The 27,942-nt window shown below is 40.2% G+C and overlaps 1 protein-coding gene across 1 annotated transcript; it reads right to left on the reverse strand.

Moving 5' to 3' along the window:
- Nucleotides 1–107: 107 nt before the first annotated feature.
- Nucleotides 108–27,942, reverse strand: LOC119694182 (WD40 repeat-containing protein SMU1). The gene is made up of 10 exons (XM_048621598.1): nucleotides 27,651–27,942; nucleotides 27,333–27,399; nucleotides 26,976–27,119; nucleotides 26,710–26,824; nucleotides 26,181–26,364; nucleotides 9,527–9,661; nucleotides 8,885–9,083; nucleotides 1,252–1,489; nucleotides 604–944; nucleotides 108–265 (listed from the first exon to the last, which is right to left on the reverse strand). The coding sequence occupies exons 1-10, from the start codon at nucleotides 27,674–27,676 to the stop codon at nucleotides 167–169; spliced, it is 1,548 nt and encodes a 515-aa protein (XP_048477555.1). The 5' UTR covers nucleotides 27,677–27,942; the 3' UTR covers nucleotides 108–166.

Here is a 27,942-nt window from a genome sequence, read left to right on the forward strand (position 1 = left end):
TTATTTACCAAGTTATATAGTCCATTTTAGAGTAACTTCACATGGCGTTACCTAAAGAAAAAGTGTAGACAAAATAAACAAACCTTTTTCATCGGGACCAAACAGGCTTAATAACTCAATATAAAGTTGCATTCTAAATTAACTCTTAACCGTGTAGTCATAAGTTCTAAGGTCTCCACAGCTTGAGCAGCCCGTCTTCCCCGTATGTGGCGAGTAGGTTTTGGTGCGGGTGGTGGGTGGCCCCAATTACTGCTTTCTCGTGAACCTGTCAATGTGAAATGAATTTAGCAAATTACTCACTATAATGCTTACGGATAAATAAATAAAAAGAAAATGGCGGTTAAAGCATAAGTGGGTGAAATAGGTATTGACGTATTGACACTAGGGTAAACTATTATGAACTAGTGAATAGAATATCAACTGATAGGTACTGAAGCATCTTAAAAGTCTGGTTAAATTAATGCAGGTCATCCATTGAACTTGTGGCTAAGAAATCTGACCCTCTGATCAGTAACAATGACACGCTAAGTGTGTCACTGTACATATTATTTCCATGAATGAATACTAGAGCGTATCTATAGCTATATCATTGTCTATACTCACATTGATAGTCCTCTCCAGCTTCCCCGTATTAGTATCAAACGCGTACAGCACCAAATCCTCCCCCGCGCAGTACACGTAGCGCCCTCTAGCGCTCAACGAGGCACACACTAGCGCCCCCCCCTCCCCCTCCCGTCGCCCGGAACTAAACGACCTCACAATCTGCCCCTGCATGTTCATGATAGCCACGGTACTGGTGCGGTTGCACACTACGAAGTGTTCCGGGTTGTTGGGTACTAGGAGCAAAGCGTTGACGGGAGGTTCGCCGGCGCCTAGAGGTTTGAGCACGGCGGCGCATTCGCCCGACCGGGCCGTCCAGACGCGGACTGTGCCGTCGCTCGAACCTGGAAGGAAAATGGTTTGTTGTTAAATTACGTCGTTTTTAGAATAAACTACTCCACATAAGGAAAACGGGGGCTCTTGTATGCTATGGGGAAAAATGGAATGCAAGAAACTCCAGAGCCATCTTTTCAAATAATAGAACGTGTAGGTATTTGTATACTCGTGTACCAATGAGGCAGCATCGGTTAGCATGACCAGTTGACCAGCCATTTATACTCATTTTAAATAATCATCAAATCTGTACTAAGTACCTTATCTTTAAATTATCCTCACATTTCAGTCATCATCCTAGATTATAGCCAACATTACCTGACAGTATGCTATGTCCATCAGGAGTCCACACAGCCTCGTTCACAAAGGACGTGTGTCCTCGGAACTCCTTCAGCAGTTTCCCGGAGCGCATGCCGTGTATACGAATAGTTCGGTCGAAGCTCGCCGACAGAAGTTGTTGTGAGTCTCGAGAGAACTGTAAACAGGTGACTCCTTTTCCGTGCGCGCGGTCTAATTTGCGCTGCACTTGGCCTGTGGAGACCTTCCAGACTTTTATCTGTGGATGGAGAGATGGCACTTTTTGTAGGTGATGGACGAGGAAAGCAATAAAAAACTATATTTTTGAGAGTGCAAAACGGAGCGCGCGCGACATCAACTTGAACAGGGCGGAAGTACTTCCCGCTCGCGGGGTTCTCAAGATGGCCGCTTTGCAAAAGCGCGGCTACTTTAAATTTGGAACAAAATACGATCTCGAGTGCGCTCGTATTTATTTAAGATATTAAATCAAAGGTAAGTACATAGGTACACGTAGGTACCTAAATAGGGCATTTTCAATGCAAATAAGTAGATAAAACAATAGTTATTTGTTATGTAGTGTGTTAGCTTTTGTAGGCTTTTATATCATAATTATATGTTTTTATAGTGTACATTACTGATTGAATTAATTAATGATTAGTTATACCATCCCGGCGCTCACTCATTCGGTCTACATCATTCATTCATTTCATTAAACAACTCAAGTATGCTTGATTCCTATTACGTCGACAAAGGTATAAAAGCAAGACCGTAGAGTGAGCGCCGGCATTCGCTCTCTGACTTCGGAGCAGTGAACATCTCAGTGAAAAGGTTATCATAATTATTTGAAATAAATAGTTAACCTATAATATATCTCTTTTATTTTTCCACTTCTGACAGTTCAGAAGTGGGATCCTACAGAGAATTTTTGATATTTTTTCTAAAAATTATAAATAAATAAATTAAAAAAAAACTCTGTGGAGAAACCCGACACCCACGAAAGGTATGTACTCTTGGTTACTTTAATATCTTACTATTTAACATATTAATTAAACACATTAAACATTAAATTCAGCCACATTAAATTACATTAAATTATAATTTACGTCATATAAAGTCACATTAAGTTACATTAAGTTACATTAAATTACATTAATTTACATTAAATTACATTAAATTACATTAATTTACATTAAATTACATTAATTTACATTAATTCACATTAAATTACATTAATTTACATTAAATAACTTTTATTACATTAAATAACTTTTATTACATTAAATAACTTTTATTACATTAAATAACTTTAATTACATTAAAATACATTTAATCACTTTTAAAAAAAACACGTGATAACGTGACCAGTTGGTTTCTAAGAATATTTTATTGCTTGAACTAATTTGCATTTAGCTTTAAAAACATGTTTACTTGTTACCAATATTTGTTTTCAGCACAATGGAGAGAGGTCGGTCTCGCAAACGTACCGTCGAATCATCGAGTGATTCCGATACAACGGTGCGTGACCGCAGCCGTAAGCGACGCAGACGACTGCGCAGCCGCAGCCATAGCCGCAGCCGCAGTCGCAACTCCAGGCGACGCACTCGCACACCCAGGAGGCACAGGCGTCGCAGGTCGCCCACGAGATCACCTCGACGTGAGAGGAGTCATCGAAGCATCGAGCCACCGCCAGGTGACAAAGAGGCACCACCTCCTCCAACCGCATGTGGTAACCAGATTAATAATCCTCTTAATCCGACACCAACTCTAGACGGCAACAATTTAGTGCTGGTACTCAAAGAAGTACTAACTTCAATAAAATCCGATGGAAATAGTGATCGCTTTTCCTCTATTAACGTCATACCAGAATTTGACCCGTCTAAGAGAGATCAAACTATAGATACTTGGCTACTCAAAGTTAACGAATGTGCGACTATTTACGGTTGGTCAGAACGGCAAACTATTCATTATTCTCTACCTAAACTAATTGGTGTGGCGCAAAAATGGTATCAAGGGTTACCAAGCTTACTACATTCGTGGGAGGAATGGCAAAGTAAATTACGATTAGCGTTCCCTAGTAACGAGAATTATGGACTGTTACTATCGGAGATGCTTGCTTGTAGGGTGCGATTTGGTGAATCTTTGGAAAACTATTTTTATGAGAAAATGGTGTTCTTGAATAGATGCAATATAAGCGGTAAAAATGCAATTGATTGTATCTTGTTGGGCATCGACGATCGATCGGTGAGGACCAGTGCAGAAGCAGCACAATTTACAGAACCAGATAAATTGTTAGTGTATCTCAGGAATGTCAGGAGTACAAAACAACCTGACAAAAATATCGCACCATTACAATCAAGCAACTCTGACAAAGGACACAGTAGCTCATTTAGAAATACGCGTAATAAATCTGACTCTAGATTTCGTAAATGCTATAATTGCGGTGCGAATGATCACTCCTACTATAAATGTAGCCAGCCCTTAAAAAAGTGCGATCATTGTCATAGAATTGGCCATCTCATAGGCGAGTGCCCTGTTAAAGGTATAGCAAAAGAAAAAACAGTATTACGCATTTCCCAAAAACAAGACAATGATCTCAAATATTTTAAGCCGGCTAAAGTAAATGGCCATGAATTAGACTGTTTTATTGATTTCGGAAGTCAGTGTACAATGATACAAGAATCAGTAGCTAAAAATATCTTAACAGAGTGGTCTGAAGATAATTTGCCGGTTTTGAGGGGTTTCGGTAATTCCATAGTGCATTGTATAGGTAAATGCGAACTACAAATAGAAGTTGACACAGCTAAGGCTAATCTTGAAGTCTTTATAGTCCCAGACAAATTCCTACAAATACCTTTGTTGGTTGGACAAACTCTTACGGAACAAGATCACGTTGTAGTATACAAAACGAATGATAAATTAAAAATAGGGACAAAGTTAGAAGATTCAGACAAAATTAAACTATACGTTTCTGACACGACAACAATAAAAGGTCTCGCGGAAATAACAGTTCATTCAGAACCAATATTTGATGGCGACTTATTTATAGATTCCAGCATATGTCAATGTCCTAACAAACAATACGAAGTAATACCAAGCGTTGTTAAGATTGTTAATGGTGAAGGCAAAGTAGTTATTAAGGGTTTAGTCGAAACTGGACTAACTTTTCAGAAAAAACAACTCTTGCTACGCGCACTCCCACTAAAAGAAATTCAAACTTACGCAGTTAATGTTGTCCGCGAAAAATCCCAACATAATTCTCAAATTGACGAGACAATGATTAAAACTGATGAAAATTTCGACAAGACTGACCGAGAATCCTTAATATCTTTACTAAATGAATATAGGGATTGCTTTGCCTTCTCTACAGAAGAGTTAGGATGTGTAACAGGCTCTGAAATGGAGATTAAATTAAATGATACTACGCCTGTAGTTTACAGACCATACCGTTTGGCTCATACAGAGCGTGAGGTAGTTAGAAGCATGGTGAAGGAATTGGAAGATTCTGGCATAATACGGCCGTCTACTTCAAATTATGCCTCACCTATACTGCTCGTTAAAAAGAAAACTGGCGATTATCGCCTTTGTGTAGATTTTCGATCACTAAATAAAAGAACAATAAAGGAACACTATCCCTTGCCTCGTATTGATGATCAACTAGATAATTTATCGGGGTTTAAATACTTTACTACGTTGGATCTAGCCTCGGGCTATTATCAACTGCCTATGGCCGAGACATCGAAATACCTCACTGCATTTGTGACACCCGACGGTCACTATGAATTTAACCGAATGCCATTTGGACTCGCTAATGCTCCGTCAAATTTCCAAAGGGTAATTAATAACATCTTGGGTAATGCTAGATTCAAAGATGCATTTGCTTACATGGATGATGTTATTATACCAAGCAAAACTATAGAAGAAGGACATCAGAAACTTCGCGAAACGTTAGAGTTGTTTCGTACCGCTGGATTAACTCTCAAATTAGCTAAATGCAATTTCTTCATGAAATCGATCGAATACCTCGGTTTTGAGATAAATGAACAAGGAATAAGACCCGGAACAAAAAAAATTAACGCTGTAGCTAATTTTCCAACGCCAACTGACCAACACCGCGTGAGGCAGTTTATTGGATTAGCATCATTCTTTCGGCGGTTTATTAGAGGATTTTCTGCGATTGCAAAACCACTTACGCGGTTATTAAAAAAGGACGTGAAATGGTGTTGGGGAACCCCTGAGGATGAAGCATTTAAAAGTCTTAAGAATGAGTTAGTTAAGAGACCAATTCTCTCCTTTTATAACCCACAATATGAAACTCAATTGCACACCGACGCGTCAAAAGCAGGAATCGCTGGTATTTTGCTTCAAAGACCTAATAAAGACGCCCCCTTTAATGCAGTAGCATATTATAGTAGGCAGACCTCGCCTGAAGAGTCTCGGTTTTCTTCATACGATTTAGAAACCCTAGCTGTTGTAACTTCGTTGCAAAGATTTAGAGTCTACCTATTAGGATTGCCGTTTACCATTGTCACTGACTGCAATTCGTTAAGAGCAACATTTGAAAAAAGAGACATGCTACCTCGTGTGGCTCGATGGTGGGGTATAATGCAGGAATATAACTTCAATATCGTATATAAACCCGGTACTTCCATGGCGCACGTAGATGCCCTTAGTCGCAACCCTGCCACGACAAATAGTCTTGAAGTGAGACACCTAAACACTGATTGGATAGCAACAGTTCAAAATAATGATTCGGAATTACAACGCATTATAGAAATATTAAAAGATGAAGAAACTGATTGTGTTTTAGATATTAAAAATAACTACGTAATAAAAAGGGGTCTATTGTACAGAAAATTACCAGAAGGCGACAGGTGGGTCGTGCCCAAAGGTGTCAGATGGCAGATACTTAAATCAAACCATGATGACATAGGGCACTTTTGTTTTGATAAAACTTACGATCGTGTAAAACAAAGTTATTGGTTCCCTAAAATGCGAAGATTTATAAAAAAGTACGTTGGGTCGTGTTTGGAATGTGCTCACACCAAGATTCCATCTGGGAAAAGGGCGGGAGAACTACACCCGATTCCAAAAGTTGATCGCCCGTTCCACACACTCCACATCGACCATCTTGGCCCATTCGTGTCTAGTAAAAAGAGGAATGTCTATTTACTTTTAATTATAGACGCATTCACAAAATTCATACAATTGATCCCAGTAAAAAGTACAAAATCTGTTCACTCAATAAAAGCAATCAAACAATATTTTCACACGTTTAGTGTACCAACACGTTTAATTTCGGATCGCGGAACCTCGTTCACATCGAAATGTTTCCAAGATTATTTACGCTCGTTGGGGGTTAAACATATTTTGAATGCAGTCGCTACACCACGAGCTAATGGGCAAGTAGAGCGCTATAATCGTACTATTTTAGCTGCGCTTACTGCCACTAACCATGGTAAACCAGAAAACATGTGGGACGAACATGTTTCGGAGATTCAATGGGGTTTAAACAATACCACTAATAAGGGCACCGGTAAGTCCCCTGCCGAAGCATTATTTGGAATGAAATTAGTTGGCACTCCCGATGCCCTTCTCCAATTAAATATATCAGATAATGAAGAAATAAACAAGGATATTGAAAATGTACGAAATGAAATAACTAAAAAAATAACAGCAGATCAGGCAAAACAAAAAGAAAGATTTGATAAAGGAAGAAAATGTGTAAAATATAACGTTGGGGATTTAGTCCGCGTAGAGAGGGAAATTCCGTCAACCGGCAAAAGTAGAAAGCTAATTTCGAAACTTCGGGGTCCATATCGCATTGTTGAAGTTCTCGAGAACGATAGATACGTAATAGAAGATACTCCCATATCAAGAAAAGGAAATAGGGTTTTTACTGGCACCTTCTCAGTAGATAAAATTCACCCTTGGATGGTTTATGAAAGATCCAACGATTCTGATAGTGATTGTGCATCGGCTTCCGATACAGATGATTAATATGTTATGTACTATTTAATTATTTTAAATAAAAATTGTTGCATGAATATTAGTAGTTAAGAATACACATTCAGTTGATTATATGTACATATTTTATTGTTTAAAGATACCAATAATACTGAAAATTACAGTAGATCGGGATAAGAACAAGAAGGGTCTTAACCGATATTGTTATTAGATCGGGATAAGAACATGAAGGGTCTTAACCGATATTGTTATTAGATCGGGATAAGAACATGAAGGGTCTTAACCGATATTGTTGTTAGATCGGGATAAGAACATGAAGGGTCTTAACCGATATTGTTGTTAGATCGGGATAAGAACATGAAGGGTCTTAACCGATATTGTTGTTAGATCGGGATAAGAACACGAAGGGTCTTAACCGATGTTGATGTTAGATCGGGATAAGAACATGAAGGGTCTTAACCGATATTATAAATAAGTGAATTAGTTATTATAAATAAGATGCTTATTAATATTATGATTAATAATCATATCTAAATATTAAGTGATGTAAATTCTTATTGATATGTGTTGCAAGATGATCTAATGTATAATTATGAAAATAGAATTCTTAAGTATTTCAAACAAGATTTCACGAGACGTGAAAAGGACAGGAAAGGCCGACTGTTAGCTTTTGTAGGCTTTTATATCATAATTATATGTTTTTATAGTGTACATTACTGATTGAATTAATTAATGATTAGTTATACCATCCCGGCGCTCACTCATTCGGTCTACATCATTCATTCATTTCATTAAACAACTCAAGTATGCTTGATTCCTATTACGTCGACAAAGGTATAAAAGCAAGACCGTAGAGTGAGCGCCGGCATTCGCTCTCTGACTTCGGAGCAGTGAACATCTCAGTGAAAAGGTTATCATAATTATTTGAAATAAATAGTTAACCTATAATATATCTCTTTTATTTTTCCACTTCTGACAAGTGCGTCGCCTACAGTGGGGTTAGTTGTTTGTGATGTAAGGTAGAGATAAATACCTACTCATTAGCCAATTACACCAGCCCAGGGTGCGCCGCAATACTTATGTATTATTTAATTCTTTATAACATAGTTAAGTTACTGATTGTTTCACACTTTTTTATGACTAGCACGTCGTATCTGCTTTTTACTTATTTATGGAAGAGCACGAAAGGAGCATTCTCGAGTAGCTTATACCTGTTTCTCAATACGTCCGGCACACACTGGCAATCAGTCTAACTTCCAATCGCTTCACCACTCAGAAGCAGATGGCAATTTATAGTACAGACCTTCCCATCGTTAGCCCCAGCGGCCAACGTATCGCTATCCCTGGCGAAGGCGAGGCTCAAGACAGCCTCCTCCATGGTCATGAACTCCTCATGCGCCTGGTAGCGCAGGTCCTTGCGGGTCTCTACTGATGGACACAGTCCTCTCACAAACAAACCTCTTTACGCATGCATGGCATAGTGAAAAAAGCAGTAAAAAACCACTAGATGGCGCTAAATCATTTTCCCCCATTTTTTGCATCATAGGGGGCTGGTTACTTATTTATGGGAGTCCTCGAGTGACGTATCACCTGTTCCTAATATACCTACGTCCGGCGCACCCTGGATAATCAGTGTCTAATGCTATCTAACTAGCCTTAATCCTTTCATCATGGTAATTATAGTACAAACCTTCCCATCATTAGCGCCAGCGGCCAACGTATCACTGTCCCTGGCGAAGGCGAGGCTCAAGACAGCCTCCTCCATGGTCATGAACTCCTCGTGCGCCTGGTAGCGTAAGTCCTTCCGTATCTTGCCCGTGGTGAAGTTCCACACCTCGACGAGCCCGTCCACTGAACCGGTTACTAGGTATTGGCCGTCGGGGGAGAACCTGGAATGGGGATGTGTAGATGTAGTTATGGAATTATGAGGTAGTTTTAGGCTCGGCACGGCAGGCGTATTTTAGGCGATAAATTTCATTATGCATTCACTTCATGGCGAAATTTTCATGATACCTATATGGTCGTAGCAACAAAATTCGTTATGTATCATGGAAATGGATGACATGCTCTCGCTTATGGAAAACCTGCGAGTTTGGGATCATGGAAACCAGGCCATTGAAGGATCATTCTTCTTCTGAAATATCAAATAAAGAATATCTATCTATCTATCTATCATTCTTAAAATCAGCGGATCGGTCATAGCTGTTGAAGTTGAAGCGCGATCGAGGCCGCGTGATGTGAGTGACGCCAAACTTTTACCACGTCTTATTTTACGCGTCTTCCACCCTAAGTACAAGAAATGGAGGTCAAGTTACAATAGTCTCCACTCTACCTGGCGCACTCGACGTGCGACTTCTGCCCGAACTTGATCGTCTTGCTGAGCTGCGCGACGCAGCGGTCGTCGTCGTGGTCGCGCAGCGCCGCCTTGCCGCGGAACAGGTCGATGGCGGCGCCCGGCGGCAGCAGACTGCAATACGAGTGGAACTTTAGGTTACAATGTAGTCATATAGCTGGACTTGTTTGGAATGGAAGGGATGTAAATAAAAAGAAAAATGAACTCCTACAAATTGGTGAAGACACGTGAATTGAACAGAAAAATTGTGTGCAGATAATGCGCGGCACTCATTGGCGTAGTGTACATTATACAGAGCCTATGATGGACTCTCGAGATTCATCGCACACATACATATCTGGATGCCCTGGATTCGTCGGCAATTACAAATATAGCGCTGCAGATAGAGTAAATCAGAAAAATATCGGCTTAAAACCTTACCCTACTGCTGCTGCCACGTGATAGGCTGGTATATAGAGCGATGGATGCTCTAGATTCATTGCACAAAATTTATTAATTTATACAATACAATACAATACTCTTTATTTGCACCAAAACAGAACATACAAAAAAAAAAAAACTTAAAAATAAAAACAGTACAAAAAGGCGGCCTTATTGCTTATAGCAATCTCTACCAGACAACCTTTGGATGGAAGAGAGTTATAAAAGAAAATAGAAATAGAATTAGAGGTAGCTGAGGTGCAAGTGTATAATACACTACTTAAACACTACATACACTAAATAAATAAATACAGCAAGAAAATAAATAAATAAATACATAATATATATTATTATACCTATACTTACATACAATAATACATAATGATATACAGCAATAATATATTCAACTAAGGCAGTGAATTTAGGTAGTGCCTCTTAACCCTTTCTTTGAAGGAAGCTGCAGAAGGTGCACGTCTTATGTCCTCAGGAAGAGCATTCCAGAGCAGTACAGCTGTCACTGTGAAGGAATCGCCGTAAAAATCGGTTTTGTGCGGTGGAACTTGCAGTTGCAAGTTCTGTGCAGACCGAAGTGTGCGGTCATGCGAACAGTGCCGGAACTTAAAACGCTCTTTTAGGTAGGAAGGAGATGCTGGGTTAAACAGTATGTTGTAAAGTAGTGATAGTATATGGGTATTCCGTCGAAGGCGAATAGGAAGCCACTTGAGTTTAGTGCGAAAATCGGAGATATGGTCATATTTACGTAAACCAAATATAAACCGTATGCAGAAGTTTTGAAGTCTCTCAAGCTTGTTAAGTTGCTCCTGGGTGAGATCGAGATAGCTGGCGTCGGCGTAGTCAAGAATCGGTAATAATAGAGATTGCGAAAGCGCAATCTTAGTGGAAGTTGGAAGGAAATTACGCAATCTCTTAAGCGAAGCAGCAGAGCCAAACACTTTTCGGCTGACTGATTCAAGTTGAGGTCCCCAAGACAAGTATTTATCAATAAAGACTCCCAGGTTCTTGACTGTACTTGCAAATGGAATATTAATACTATCAAAAAGTACTGATGGAAGGTGCGTAAAATCCACATTGCACAGCAGTCTAGAGCTGCCTATTATAATAACTTGAGTTTTAGATGGATTGACTCTAAGTCCAAATCGTTTACTCCAGTCTGATATGTTGTTCAAATCAGTGTTCGTCTCTGCAATCGCCCGAGGTAAGTCAGAAGGAACTGCATGTGTATAAATTTGGAGATCATCTGCGTAAAGGTGGTAGGAAGAAGATAGATTTTCAGAGATACTATTGATAAAGATAGCAAATAGGAGAGGGGACAACACGCCACCTTGCGGTACACCAGCTGAGGTACTGCACCATTTAGAGTATGAATCCTCTATACGGATGCGTTGCTGGCGCCCATGCAAGTAACTATGAAACCAGTCAATTACCGATGGAGATATGTTGAGAGAACGAAGAATGCCGAGCAAGATGTCGAAATTGACAGTATTAAAAGCATTGCTGAAGTCAAGAAGGGATAGGATAGTCAGCTTTCCATTTTCCATACCCTGGCGGATGTCATCAGTGATTTTCACGAGAGCAGTGACCGTGCTGTGGCCAGGGCGGAAGCCGGACTGAAAGGGATTCATAAGATTGTTTCGAATGAGAAAACCAGTTAATTGGTGATGGACAAGACGTTCAAGGACTTTGGAGAGGAAAGGAAGGATGGATATGGGGCGATAGTCCGAAAAAGACGAAGGATTATGTTTTTTAGGAAGGGGGATAATTTGGGCTTCTTTCCAAAGGGAAGGAAAAGTACTAGAGTGAATAGAGGAGTTCAGGATATGCGTGATGATGGGAAGGATTATATTAAGTATAGGAACTATCATATTTCGACTCAAGCTGTCACTCCCAACAGCGTTGGAAGTAATAGAAAGAATATTCTTCTCAACATCACAATCGGAGAATTATTGCCAAACAATTAATCATAATCATGCAAATATTGACAATGCAAACAAATTATTCAATACAAATTAACAGTTTAAATAAATTAAGTACATTAATACATTACATTTACATTAATAATAATAAAAAATTATTTACACTATCATGCAAAGTATCAAATATAAAATAGGTCGTGGTTGTATAATTCAATTAAGTACTTTACATTCTATTAATATCTAATTAAATCAATGAAAATTTACCATTAAATATTATGCAACTCAAACAATACTTAACACAATAATATCATTAATTTATATTCACTTAAAAATTATGTCACATTCATTAAAGTCCTTTATAGGACATGGTAGGCCTCTCACTGAATCTATCAGTGAGGTTTGGTCTAATCACCCGTGCTGACCAGACTTGACTGGGTGATGTGTTGGAGCTAGAGATACCGTTTCTGTTCTCTGTTACTAATTTTGAGCAATGAAGTCTTTTGACATCCAGTTCCACAAGTTCCTGTTTGGGGCTAGTCTCCACCATAATGAGTTGAACTTCCTTAACTCATCAGTCCATCGCATCAGCGGCCTGCCGACCTTGCGCTGTCCATCTCTAGGTGTCCATTCAGTTGTGAGACGTGTCCATCTGTTGTCGTTAGTTCTCATTATGTGTCCAGCCCATTGCCACTTCAATTTTCTTATTGTGGTGATGACGTCTGTTACTCTTGTGCGTTTTCTTACTTCCTCGTTCCGTAATCTATCTGATTTTCTTACGTTCAACATACTGCGCTCCATTGCTCGTTGATTGACTGATAATTTAGTTTTGTGTCTTTCTGTGGGTTCGGAGAATTGACGAATATTAAAAGACGGAAAGTCAGGTGTTGGTATAGAAGAAAGATGATTAAGAGTTTTGATTTTAGTAGCGGAGTCTAAATCAGAGGTAGAGGAGAAATGTGAATTCAAAGATTCTAGATCAAGGTCTTTCGGGACTACGTTATTACGGGCCTTGCCAACACCTTTAGAAAATTCCAAACTTTGGCCGGATCGCCATTTTCTACAGACTTATGGATGTGGCGTCGTTGTGCACTACACACCTTGTTGCAGTGATTTCTCAAAGCTACGAATTTTTGCTTATTTCCTTCATTAGGCTGAGATTTGTATTTGGACTTGGCAGCATTTTTCCGATAAATAATGTCTTTAATATCATCAGTCAACCATGGCGCCGGCAAGTGCTTTACTTTGATTGCCCTGACCGGGGCATGCACGTCATAAAGATTGGTTAAGAGTGAGTTGAACAGAGACACTTGTTCGTCGACGCTGTCTGCATCTAGAACAACATTCCAATCAATATTCCGTGCATCCCTTCTCAGGTTATCCAGATCCATTCCACTAAAATTGCGCTGAAGAAGAATTCTTGGCTTAGCCTTGGGGGGACGAATTTTATAAGAAAGGAAGATGAGGTCGTGATAAGAAAAACCATCAGCCCCACATTGACCGTGCTTAGCAACATGAGTAGTGGACGATACAATGATGAGATCAAGAAGAGAGGGAGTAGAGTTAGGAAAGTGATGGGTAGAACCTGTGGTGTTATTATGTACTTATGGAGGGTACTTTGTGAAATAAACCAGTGTTTAACCAACTAGCGTGTGTTTCACTACATGGTGACAGCGGTGCTTAAATTTAATCAAATATCTGAGATATCACGGCGTATTTTGATCTCAGTGTTTATTACGTGATCACTAAAACAATTTGTGATAATAATAATAATGGAACACGCGCGTCCTCCGGGTGAACTAGCGGTCGAAGGTGGTCCGGTCGCGCGCGCCGACGCGTGGCGAAAATGGCGGAAACAGTTCGAGGTGTTTCTCATAGCATCCGGAGTGAGCAAGGAGTCTGAAGAGATTCAGGCCAGTTTGTTGGTTAACCTCATCGGTCCGAGCGGCTACGAGATCTTTAGTACATTCACATATCTCAAGAGTGAAAGTGAACATAACCTTAAATGTATCTTGACAAAATTTGATACGCACTTTGGTACTAAACCCAATATCACAATGTCAAGGTTTAAGTTTTTCTCACGCAATCAAGAGCAAGGTGAAACAATTGATCAGTTTGTGACGGCGTTGCGGTTGCTAAGTCAAAATTGTGACTTTGGTGATCTAACTGATAGCTTGATCAAGGATCGGATAGTGTGTGGAATAGCAAGCAACACCGTCCGAGACCGTCTGCTACGGACCGACGAGCTCAGTTTGGCGAAGGCAGTGCAAGTGTGTGAGGCCGCCGAACTATCCAAAGAGGAAAGTCGCTGCATAGAAGGGACCACCAGTGAAGCGAGGGTGGACGCTGTGAACAGCAGGACGGAGCGCGAGGGCCGCGGCGGCTGGCGCGGCAGGCGAGGCGGCGGCGCGCGCCGCGGGGGCAGGCGCTGGGCCGCGCCGCGCGACGCCTGCGCCTCCTGCGGCTACTACAGGTGTGCTGGAGGGGACAAGTGCCCGGCACACAGTGCTTCGTGTTATGTGTGTGATAAAAAAGGTCATTTTGCGAAAATGTGTGTCCATAGTGGGCAAAAAGTGATGAATCTCAGTGTCGAGGATGATTCTAGTGATGAGTTGTTTTACGTTAACACTATTGAGGACAACAAGAACAATAACAATAAGGAATGGATTGAGATCTTTGTATGCAATGGTAAGAATATTTCATGTAAATTAGATACAGGATCGATGCTAAATGTATTACCTAAAAGTTTATATTTGGAATTAGGTTATTCCCTGAGTAATTTAAGGCCATTTCATAAAAGAGTTCACTCATTTACAGGAAACAATATACCTATTGTAGGACAAACAAACATTCAATTGCTTTATAAAAATACAGCGTACATTTTATCGTTTGTTATTGCTGATTTTCAATGTCAAAGTGTTATTGGTTTAGATGCATGCATTCACATGAACCTAATAAACAGAGTGAACAGTATAAATATAAATAGACAGTATAAAGATTTGTTTCATGGGCTAGGTAAATTGCCTGGAAAATACACTATTTCTATAGACGAATCCGTTCAGCCAGTTGTATGTTCTGCGAGAAAAATACCGTTAGGTATGCGTGATAAACTCCTTTGTGAGTTACAAAGAATGACGGACCTCGGTGTAATTAGGAAGGTGACTCATCCGACCGATTGGGTGAATGCTATTGTATTGGCGCCAAAGAAAAATGGTGATATTCGTTTGTGCCTCGACCCGCGACCATTAAACCGCGCCGTGCGCCGCGCACACTACGCGCTGCCGACGGTGAGCGAGCTGGCGGCGCGCCTGCGCGGTGCGGCCTGGTTCAGCCTGCTGGACGCCCGCTCCGGCTTCTGGATGATCGAGCTGGACGATGCGAGCGCGGACCTCTGCACCTTCAGCACACCGTTTGGCAGATTCCAATTCTTACGCCTACCGTACGGGGTCAACTGCGCTAGTGAGGTATTTCATGCTAAAATTCGCCAATACTTAGAGGATTTAGAGGGTACGGAGTCTTTCATAGATGATATTATTGTATGGGGAAGAACTAAAGAGGAACATGACAGTCGGCTAGAAAAGTTATTAGAGCGAGCAAGAGAAATTGGAATAAAATTCAACAAAGAAAAGTGTAAATTTGGACTTAGGGAAGTAGTGTTTTTAGGTCATATATTTGACGAGTCAGGTATGCGCCCGGATAATACTAAAATCAAAGCTATTGTGGATATGCCTTATCCAACAGATAGGAAAGCACTAGAGCGATTTTTAGGAATGGTTAATTACCTATCAAAATTCATTCAAGGTTACTCAAGTATGGTAACTGTTCTTAGATGCTTACTGAAGAAAGATGCTGTGTTTATTTGGGAAAAACAACATTCAGATGCCGTAGATAACATAAAAGCAGCACTGTGTGCGGCGCCGGTGCTGGCGCTGTACTCGGCGGAGGCGCCGGTGGTGCTGCAGGTGGACGCCGGCGCGGGCGCGCTGGGCGCCGTGCTGCTGCAGGGCGGGCGGCCGGTCGAGTTCGCGTCGCTCACCCTCACCGACACTCAAACTCGCTACGCGCAAATCGAAAAGGAGATGTTAGCAATTGTTTTTGCATGTGAGCGTTTTCATCAATACATTTACGGCAGAAGCGATATCACAGTTCAATCTGACCACAAGCCACTTGAAGCTTTATTTAAAAAATCATTAATAAGTGTTCCGGCGCGTATTCAGCGAATGATGTTGCGAATACAATGTTACACCATCAATGTAGTATATACTCCGGGTTAATACATGTACATTGCGGACACATTGTCTCGGGCGCCGACGACAGACGTGATGGTAGATCGTGGTGTGAGTGAGGAGGTTGAAGCGCAAACCTGTTTTATGATATCAAGCGTACCCTATAGCGATAGCAAGTTAGAATTGATAAGAAGGCACACAGCATTAGACGAATACTGTAAAGTATTAATTGAATATATTATGAAGGGTTGGCCTAGTAAAATATACATAATGAATGACAAAATGCGAGTATTTTGGTCATATCGGGAAAGTTTACAATATATTGACGGCTTGATTTTAAAAAACAATCAAATCTTCATACCGGTTTGTTTACGTGATGAAATGTTATCGCGAGTCCATGAAGGTCACCTAGGCATAGATAGGTGTAAGCAAAGGGCACGAGATGTGATGTTTTGGTCGGGGATGTCCCGGGACGTGGAGGGGCATGTCCGCGCGTGCGCCACCTGCGCCGCGCACGCGCCGCGCCCGCGCCGCGAGCCCGCGCGCCCGCACCCCGTGCCTGACAGGCCTTGGTTAAAGCTAGGTTCAGACATCTTCGAGTATCGTAGAAAATATTACGTTATATTAGTAGACTATTTTTCCAATTATGTTGAAGTTGATGAGCTTAACAGTATATGTAGCAAAGCTGTAATAAATGCCCTAAAAGAGCAATTTGGTAGACACGGAATACCAATTGAATTGGTTACGGACATCGGACCGGCCTATAGCTCAGCCGAGTTCAAAAAGTTTTTAGAGTCTTGGGAAGTTCGACATACTACTTCTTCTCCACACTATCCGCAATCGAACGGCAAAAGTGAACGTGCTGTGCAGTCAGTTAAAAATATATTGAAGAAGTGCATTGATTCAGGTCATGATTTTCATCTAAGCTTATTAAATTTTAGAACGACTCCGCGGGACGATATGGATTCTCCAGCCCAGATACTTATGGGCCGCCGTTTGCACAATAGATTACCAATGAGTAGAAAGTTAATGTATGAATCAGTTGATAATTCAAAAAATTATCAAGCGCTAATGAGTCATAAGAAAAAATCTAATTCAAATTATAATAAGACGGCTAGGGACCTACCTACGCTTAAACAGGGTGATAGGGTAGTTCTTGCAGGGGATAACATAGGGAGACCTGTCAAGGTCATTGCGAAATCCTCAGAGCCTAGATCATACATAGTGGAGGACGCGGTGGGGCGCCGCTACCGCCGCAACAGGCGGCACCTGGTGACGCGGCAGCCGGCGCCGGCGCAGCCCGAGCCCGCCGTCAGCTGTGCCGCACCACAGCTGATCACTGATAAGGGAGCATTGCCCTCTGCGAGCGCCTCCGACACACCGACGTCCATTGTTACCGGTCCCGTAACTAGGTCAAAGACTCGAACGCACGCTGGCTTAGGATTTGATTTAAATAATTTGTTTTGATAAATTACTAATGATAAATTTGGCATTATAGGTACTTATTACGTACCTACTTGAAGTAAGAACTTACTTAAACAAGATTTTGGATAAATAACTACTTGTTTGATGAACTTTAAAGGGAAGGATGGATTAATAGGATAAAAATATGTACTTTCTGCATTATAATACCCACCTACCTAATGTAATAAAATACGTGTTATTGTAAGTAGGTACTTTACATACCTCTAATTTAGTGTGTTTGATTTATGTTGGCTTTGTCTTTGTATTATTAATTATTAGGGTTTAGTTGTAGTTATAAGTTACATTAGAACTAAACTAGCATGTTAGATAACTTGTCAATAATAAAACATTCAGGATCTTACGCATATTAACCTATAATTATTTGTACTTACAGCTAAGTTATTAAGTGTTAATTAGAATTAAGATTGCTTATAGCTTTATTTATAAGGGGGAAGATGTGGTGTTATTATGTGCTTATGGAGGGTACTTTGTGAAATAAACCAGTGTTTAACCAACTAGCGTGTGTTTCACTACAGAACCTAGGGGAAGAATTTTGAAATTTATGATTCCAAAATTACTTAGAAGAATGCGCTGGACATCACAGCTTACAACATGGAGTGTATAGCGTGGGAGGGGTCACAGCACTGCAGATAGTTTACATCTGACCAATGACGGTTTCAAACCTCACCCCTGGTGCTGCTGCCACTTGAGCGCCTGTCTCTCGCAGCGCTCACAGCCGCTCACTGGGCACCACGGCCACCTCGCCCGCCAGCGCCGCCGCTCCTTGCCGCCGCCGCCCGCGCCCAGCCCGTACGCAGCTTAGCCTGTAGCCACAGCTGGCTAAAGGCAACGCCTTGTCCGCGTAGGAATTACTAGTGACGCCATCTATCGCATCTTAGCCACAGCTGTCTAGAGGCAACGCCTTGTCCGTGTAGGAATTACTAGTAACGCCATCTATCCAATCGTTTAGTGTCGAAGCCCGTACGCAGCTTAGCCACAGCTGTCTAGAGGCAACGCCTTGTCCGCGTAGGAATTACTAGTAACGCCATCTATCCAATCGTTTAGTGTAGCCCGTACGCATCTTAGCCACAGCTGGCTAGAGGCAACGCCTTGTCCGCGTAGGAATTGCTAGTAACGCCATCAATCCAATCGTTTCCTGCTGCTTTATAGATCATAGATGGCGCATTTATTATATCCGAAAACCCATTCATTTAATGACGGTATTGTTCGCTCATTCAATCTTTTTATGTCTCTAAAAAGACAACGCCTTATCCGTTTAAGAATTACTAGTATCGCCATCTATCCAATAATTTAGTGTAACTAAATTGTTGTGATTTCCTTGATTAGTCCTATAATGATTACTAAAATTATCCTATTTGTAATTCTGGTTAAGAATAACTAGTTTAATTTTCAACAGATACTCATTTGGTTTACACAAATATATCAGATGTGATATTGTTTTTATTAAAAGTTTTAAAATAGATAAATAACCTATTAATAGCATATAAAATTGTACTGAATTTATAAATAATATTAGAATATGTATTATGTAATAAATAAGTTAATTTTAATATTAAAAGTAAAAGTGTATTTCGTAGTTTGTAAAGTGATCTCTGATTGGCTGTTGCTTGGTGCCACGTGACAGGTTAATCGTCACGTGACAGGTCTCCTGTCACGTGGTACGGAGGGAAGCCTGGTTGGAGACACTAGTCAGTCGGTTGAGAGCGGTGCTACCCAGAGGTTGTGTAAGAGAATATTGTATAGTGTGAGAATAAAATATAAAGTGATCATCAAATACGACTTTTCTTTATAAGTCAGAAGTGATACGACCTACGAGCCATGTCGGATAAAAACCGTAAGTCATTTTATTTTTAATTTATTTTTCCATGTGAGAAGAAAGCTTTTATCCATAGCAAGAAATATAAGTATGCATAAAATAAACTTACGTAAGCTACACTATACACACACGACACACACACATCGCTCTCCGGAGTCACAGGCACCCCTTGTGGGCACTTTACACTGTCAGTAATGATAATGATTGGTTCCATGCGTGTGATATTCTTGGTCGAAGCTACTCTCCGACATTATTATCGCTGCATGTGACTTATTCATTGCTATTATTGATAACTTACACTACTTGTGTGGCGGCTTAGCTTTGGTAGTGGTTGGGTCGATGCATGCGACATTTTGGTCAGGGCTACTCCCTGATAATATTATACAGCCATGTAGGTGTGCTGTGATGTTTATTGAATTAGTGTATACAGATACAGCCATGTAGGTGTGCTGTGATGTTTATTGAATTAGTGAATACAGATACAGCCATGTAGGTGTGCTGTGATGTTTATTGAATTAGTGAATACAGATACAGCCATGTAGGTGTGCTGTGATGTTTATTGAATTAGTGAATACAGATACAGCCATGTAGGTGTGCTGTGATGTTTATTGAATTAGTGTATACAGATACAGCCATGTAGGTGTGCTGTGATGTTTATTGAGTTAGTGAATACTGATACAGCCATGTAGGTGCGCTGTTATGTTTATTGAGTTAGTGTATACTGATACAGCCATGTAGGTGAGCTGTGAGATTTATAGTTAGTATATATACAGCCATGTAGGTGTGCTGTGATGTTATATTGACTTAGTTCATGATGGAACAGCCATGTAGGTGTGCTGTGATGTTATATTGACTTAGTTTATGATGAAACAGCCATGAAGGTGTGCTGTGTGATGTTATATTGAGTCAGCCTAAACTGATACAACCATGTACGTGCGCTGAGTATTTTTTTTTTCGTTATTGTTTGTTGTCAGTTTGCACGGAGGCTGTTAAATATGATTGAACTAAAAGTAGAGTACAGAGCCACTACTATTGGGAAAAGGACATTACGTGCCTAATATTTTTCAGGTGATGAAGATGGCAGTACTACACCTAGGCGCTCTAGACGTCGTCGAAGGAGGTCGACGTCTAGTGAGGCTGAGGCAGAAGCTACCAATAATGGAAGTAACACACCCAAGCGCTCTAGACGTCGTCGCCACAGGAGGTCGACGTCTAGTGAGGCTGAGGAAGTAACCACCAAGAAGACCAAGTCTACCGAAGGACTGACAGCCGAAGATTTATTGAAGATAATAACTGCACTGCAAAATAATTCAAGTAAGAATACTTCAAGTACTAATGTTGTACCAGAATTTGACCCCGATAATAAATCTCAGGATGTGCAAAGATGGCTGAAAAAGGTTAACGAATGTTCAGTTATCTACGGTTGGGATGAAAAGCAAACGATTCATTATGCGTTACAGAAATTATGTGGATTAGCCAAACGGTGGTATGAAGCTTTACCATCATTAGATTTTTCATGGGAGGAATGGCAGGCTAAGTTAACTAAAGCATTCCCCAATGATGTTAACTATGGTAAAATACTCGAGGAAATGTTAAACCGAAAATCTCGCACTGATGAAACTCTCAGAGACTACTTTTATGATAAATTAACATTGCTCAGCAGGTGCGAGATTGTCGGTCGAAAGGCAGTCGATTGTATTATTTACGGGCTAGCTGACAGTGCGATTAGGAATGGAGCTCAAGCTCTAAAATGCGAGGAACCCGAGGATCTATTAAACTATTTGGCGTCACAGCAACCATCGCAATTGAAAGACTTGAGGGGCAATGCCGCAGTCGGTTTTACCAAAAGGCGTGATTTTCGTTCAAGCAGTAATAATCAAAGTAGAACCTCAACCTCTGGCAGGAACACTGATATTGTCTGCTTTAACTGCAATGAACGAGGCCATACTTTTCATACTTGTAGCAAACCTCTAACGAAATGTGTAAAATGCGGTAGGGTAGGCCATAACTCTAACGACTGCAACAGGAAGCCATTACAATCGTACGAAGTCGGTAGCCAAAACAATCAACAAGCGGAAAAAAGGGTCATGCGGGTGATGTCTCGTGGATCTACAGAATCACCTGTAATATACAACATTAGTGAACAGGATTCTTTGCTATCTGAACATAAAAAAAAACATTCCACAGACAAGTTTTCCTCTGAAGCTCCCCGTGAAATCCCCAAAGACAATAATGAAAAATTCCATAAAATCGCTTGTGTCAATGGGACTATGCTTAGCGTTTACATAGATTTCGGAAGTGAATGCAGTCTAATTAGATGTTCAGATGCAAAGAATCTTGGTCTCGCTGAGTGCAACAATAATTTACCAACTATAAAGGGTTTTGGTAATTTCACCATGATACCTAAGTTTCAGTCTCACGTTCAAATCAAAATTGACGAAATTGAAACGGATTTGATTGTGTTGGCCGTTGACGATAACTATCTTACAACCCCAATGTTAATAGGACAAAACTTTACCGAACTGAATTCCGTGACTGTGATGAAAAATAACGAAAGGCTTATCTTTTATCACACTCCCTCTGGCGTATCTGATGGAGGAGATGCAACCCTTGATTTGTTCGTTGCTAAAGATGTAGACATCAACAAAGGAGGTTTGGTAGAGGTCTATAGCAAAGAACCCTACACAGGTGATGTCTACATGGATGGGAGCACAAGAACGAGTCCCAATCAGGAATACTACCTCCATCAGGGGTGTTATACGCTTAAAGAAAATAAAGCAGTAGTGTTTGTTTCTGCACTTACAGACACTACTGTTAAGTTCAAGGCAAATAAGCTAATTGCTAGAGTAAATCCTGTTACTGAAGCAAAAACTCTGTTGGTACAGACTGATGATCAGTCAAGTGAGTTACAGCCTCTGGATAGGTCTGATATTAAAGTAAATGAGACAGTTGATCAGGCTGTACAAGAGAAATTGTACCAACTTTTACAAAAGTACAGAAATTGCTTTGCCAACAATCTTAGTGAGCTGGGTTGTGCTAAGAATACGTTTATGGATATAGATCTACATGACAAAACTCCGGTTGTGTATAGGCCATATCGCCTCTCACATCCTGAGCGTCAAAAGGTTAGGAATATGGTAGAAGATTTAATTCAAAACGATATTGTTCAGGAGTCCAACTCAAACTATGCCAGTCCAATATTATTAGTGAAGAAGAAAAATGGGGAACTAAGACTTTGCGTTGATTACCGCGCTCTAAACAGTAAAACCGTAAAGGATAAGTACCCATTACCACTGATTGATGACCAACTTTCAAATTTAAGTGGTAATAAATTTTTTATAACGCTGGATTTAGCCTCAGGTTATTACCAGATACCCATGGGCGACCAAAGTCGACACTTAACTGCTTTCGTCACACCCGATGGACATTATGAGTTCAAGCGAATGCCGTTCGGTCTGGCAAATGCACCGTCGGTGTTCCAAAGACTGATGAATGGCCTATTAGGATCACGAAGATTTAGTTCTGCATTGGCATACATGGATGACCTCCTCATTCCATCAGCTACAATTGAAGAAGGCTTTGAAAGGCTTGAGGATGTACTTAAAGTAATACAAGAAGCGGGCCTGACGTTAAAGTTATCCAAATGTATCTTTTTCGCTACTACTCTGGAATATCTGGGCTACGAAATTTCCTCAGAAGGAATTAAACCAAGTGAAAGGAAAATATCGGCAGTGCGAGATTTCCCAGCACCACGTAACGTGCATGAAGTACGTCAGTTTTTAGGTCTAGCGAGCTATTTCCGTAGATTTGTTAAAGGTTTTGGCGAAATTGCTAGGCCCTTGACGGCACTTCTTAAAAAGGACGCACAATGGCGTTGGGATTCTGATGAGGAAAAATCCTTTAAGTGCCTAAAAAACCAACTAATTCAACGCCCTCTCTTGGCATTGTATAACCCAGATTTGGAGACTGAGGTACATACAGATGCAAGCTCATTGGGATTAGGCGGAATCCTAATGCAGTGGCAGACTTGCCCCAAATTATTAAAGCCTGTAGCCTACTTTAGTAGACAGACCACACCTGAGGAACGCTACTTCCACTCTTACGAGTTGGAGACTTTGGCTGTGGTCTGTTCGCTAAAAAAATTCCGACCTTATCTTTTAGGACTGAATTTTTGCGTTTACACCGATTGCAATGCTCTGCGAACGACGTTGACAAAACGGGACTTAATACCACGTATAGCACGTTGGTGGTTGCTTATCAGTGAATATAACTTCACCATTGAGTATCGTCCTGGTTGTCGAATGAGCCATGTTGACGCCCTAAGTCGAAACCCACCAAATGAAAATACCTCAGTTCAAAATGTAAAAACAATAAGCACGGAAAATTGGATACTAACACTGCAAATGGCCGACCCAGAACTAGAACGTATAATTAAAATCCTTAAGCCAAATCAGGACGCAGAGGTTATAGAAATAAAAAGAAATTATTCTGTTAAAAACCATTCTTTATATAGGAAGGTAGGCGAAGAACTGCGTCTTGTAATTCCAAAGGACGCTAGATGGCAAATTTGTAAGGCTAACCATGATGAGGTGGGCCACTTTGGATTTTCCAAGACATTGGAGCGGGTTCAGAGCAAGTATTGGTTCCCGAAGATGAGGCGCTTCATAAAAAAATATGTAGCAGCCTGCATTGACTGTGCGTATAATAAGGACAACGGTCCCCAAGGTCATACAGGTCTACTACATCCCATACCCAAGGTTGAAGTGCCATTTGATACTCTTCATATGGACCATTTGGGTCCATTTGTAAGGAGCAAGTCGCGCAATAGCTATATATTGACAATTGTAGACGGATTCACCAAGTATCTCTTTGCTAGACCAGTTCGAGACACAAAAACAAGGACCGTAATTAAAGTACTTCAGAATCTGTTTCATGACTTTGGAGTACCTCGTAGAATTATATCTGATCGTGGAACAGCTTTTACTTCAGGACAGTTCAAGGAATTTTGTGCCAAAAAAGGTATAAAGCATGTTCTTAACGCAGTCGCTTGTCCTAGGGCGAATGGGCAGGCGGAAAGATTCAATCGAACTATCCTTACTGCCTTGTCAGCACAGAATTTTGGTAAAGACGAACGAATATGGGACGAACAGCTGGGTAAAGTACAATGGGGCATAAATAATACCATTAATGCTTCCACAAAAAAAACTGCTTCAGAAGTAATGTTTGGGGTTAAACTAAATTGCCCTATTGATAATATATTGACAACTGAAAATGTAGAGGATAGTAGTAGTGAGCCTTTTTCTCCAATAACTACGATTCCCGAATTGGGAGACAATGAGTCCGATGGAAATCCTTCAACATCTTCGAATAATACTTTAGGCTTTTCAAATAATACACCCGAAGTACAAACTTCGCCTACACCAAATTTGACTTCTACCAACATTGAAGAAATAAGGCACGAAGTTTCAGATAATATAAAACGTAGCCAAGAGCGCCAGAAGGAAGCATATGACGCAAACAAGTCCCCTGCAACATCGTATTCTGTTGGTGATCTAGTTAAAATTACCAAAACTAATTTTAACAACGATGGAAAGAGCAAAAAGCTTCTGCCAAAGTTCATTGGTCCATTTAAGGTAACCAAGAGCTTGGGGAACGATTGTTACCAAATTTGTAATGTACCTGGGTTCAATACAAAAAAGTATGATAGCGTTGTAGCCTCAGATAGAATGCGTCCTTGGATAAATATTCAAGCACTTGAGATTAATGGATCCTCTCGTTCTTCATCTGACTCGTCTGATTCTGAATAATTAGTTACATTTGCAAATTGCATGCATATACCTTATAATTATTTTTTTTCATTGATCTGCTTCAATTAAATTAAAATGATTTGTTTCAATTAAATTAAAATTAAGCTGATTAAAGTTAATAAAGGATTATCATAATAATTTTGTAAATAGACTTATTTATACTAGATATATAAGTAATAGAAGTTCTAATGTACAATGTAAAATAAATAATTATTATTTAAAACATTTATGTATACACTTGAGAATGTTGTGATTGGCGTGCTTCGGAGTTAGCACGCTGTCGGATGGCCGAATGTTGTGATTTCCTTGATTAGTCCTATAATGATTACTAAAATTATCCTATTTGTAATTCTGGTTAAGAATAACTAGTTTAATTTTCAACAGATACTCATTTGGTTTACACAAATATATCAGATGTGATATTGTTTTTATTAAAAGTCAAGTTTTAAAATAGATAAATAACCTATTAATAGCATATAAAATTGTACTGAATTTATAAATAATATTAGAATATGTATTATGTAATAAATAAGTTAATTTTAATATTAAAAGTAAAAGTGTATTTCGTAGTTTGTAAAGTGATCTCTGATTGGCTGTTGCTTGGTGCCACGTGACAGGTTAATCGTCACGTGACAGGTCTCCTGTCACGTGGTACGGAGGGAAGCCTGGTTGGAGACACTAGTCAGTCGGTTGAGAGCGGTGCTACCCAGAGGTTGTGTAAGAGAATATTGTATAGTGTGAGAATAAAATATAAAGTGATCATCAAATACGACTTTTCTTTATAAAATGGATGGCGCTTTGATTGTATCCCATCGATTACGGTATTGTTCACTCATTCAATATTTTTGTTTTTACTAGGATCCATGAAATAAACTATTTAATTGAAGAATTCCCGGGGATCCTGGATATTTTCATAACAACAGTATACAGCGTGGGAGGGTCACTCACCCCTGATGCTGTTGCCACTTGAGCGCCTGTCCAAGCAGCGCGAGCAGCCGCGAGCTGGGCACCACGGCCACCTCGCCCGCCAGCGAGCCCGCCAGCGCCGCGCGCCGCCGCTCCTTGCCGCCTCCGCCCGCGCCCAGACCGTAAGCTTCGCGGGGGTCGAAGTAGGAGCGGGACACCACGTTCTCTGCGGGGAGTTAAAACAGTTGTAGTGCCACTTAAATAGGGTGTTTGTTTAACAAGTTATATTATGAGATTTATGAGCTTTATTTTGCAAAAATGAAATAGACTATAATACCTATACAAGTACTTAGTAGTTACTATGGAGATCGAAGTTGGTAGTGCATCCACTGGTAAGGGTAGAATCCTCTGACAAGCTACATGCTTTTGTGGTTTGGCTTGGGGGCAGTGGTCCAATAGTTACCATTTGGGATATCTATTTACTGCAAGATCAATGTATGAAGGATTCCATAAAAGTTCTACATAATTGTGCTTCACTGCCATCATAAGCAATAATGTTAGTGTTACTCACCCAGGTGCAAGTATCTGTCAGGGTCATTCTGCTTCATGCTGAGGCACGGCTCGGTCTGCCGCAACAGCGTGCGGGCAGCACCCAGCTCCCGGAGCTCGGCTAATTCTAGCACCACCTGATCGGTATCATAATAACATTACAACCAATGAAGTTTCTGAATTTACATTTCAACAAGGTACAAAAATTTAACTGTGATAATAGATTGAAAAACTCTGTTCAGTATTACATGATTGATAGAGATTTATGTAAGGAAACATGCTCTGTACCTGCTCATAAAGCTCCCATTGCTTGCGCTCTGGCAGTTTGAGGGACTGCACAGCTTTCAGCACTGAGTCCCAGTGACCTGCATTGATGTCTGCACAGAACCCATCCACACTCTCGACAGTGTTCAGTGATACACCCGTTTCTTCCTGAAATGTTATGATGTTAAAGGGAATTAATTCATAATTCAGTGGTTTTCATTTTCAATATAAATTTATGTATTCTGCTTATTCCTGACATATTTTTCTATCTTAACCCTACCCCAAAACTGGTAGCCCAGCAACCTGCAGGTATTGCTAGGTGGATCATCTCAGATTTACTCACTGTTTTGTTGTATGTTTCTTTGAAGATATATAACATACCTGTAGAGTCTGTAGTGTTCGTGTTAAGTTTGACTCCTTTAGATATTGTTGTATCAAGCGAATAACACTGTAAAAGAAACAATTTGTGCACTATAACTAATTAGTTAACCACATAAAACGAAACATAACCTCTTCAATTAAACCAGACATACATTTCAGAGAGAATTCGTATTATTTCAACAGCTACTCCTGTATTTGTGTGAGAGTATATTAACAAGATTCATTATACATATAGAAGTTGGAAGATCAACTCAATAAGAATAAAAATAAGCAAGGAATTTAATTTATTTACCAATTTCATGATAAAATATTACTTACTCGGCTGATTCAATTTCGATAGACATATTTATTTATTTAGTATGGACTTTAAGAGCAGAGATGTCTAATTATCTTTATTGAAATAACTATTTTCCCTCACGTAAAATTAAAATAACCAAGAATCAGAGATTCGTTTGTTTATTTCTCAACCCTCGATTTTCGGCTTCCGAAAATCCGAGTTCCGTGTTTGACATTGACAATAATTTCTACTCTGTCTCTGTCGTGTTCAAATTCCAATATTTGAACGATTCAAAAGCACAGGGTTGTTATTATTCTGAGAACGCGGCTTTTA

This window comes from Plutella xylostella, chromosome 6, assembly GCF_932276165.1.
Source record: "Plutella xylostella chromosome 6, ilPluXylo3.1, whole genome shotgun sequence".
Taxonomy (NCBI): domain Eukaryota; kingdom Metazoa; phylum Arthropoda; class Insecta; order Lepidoptera; family Plutellidae; genus Plutella; species Plutella xylostella.

Bases quoted from the DNA above. Each gene is read 5' to 3' on its own strand.
- LOC119694182 (XM_048621598.1), bottom strand. From the start codon at position 27,676: ATGTCTATCGAAATTGAATCAGCCGA. The intron at 26,365-26,709 runs GTGAGTAACACT...AACTCCCCGCAG, and splicing joins TGACAGATACTTGCACCTGG to AGAACGTGGTGTCCCGCTCC. The intron at 1,490-8,884 runs GTTTGTACTATA...CTCCATCCACAG, and splicing joins CTGGCGCTAATGATGGGAAG to ATAAAAGTCTGGAAGGTCTC.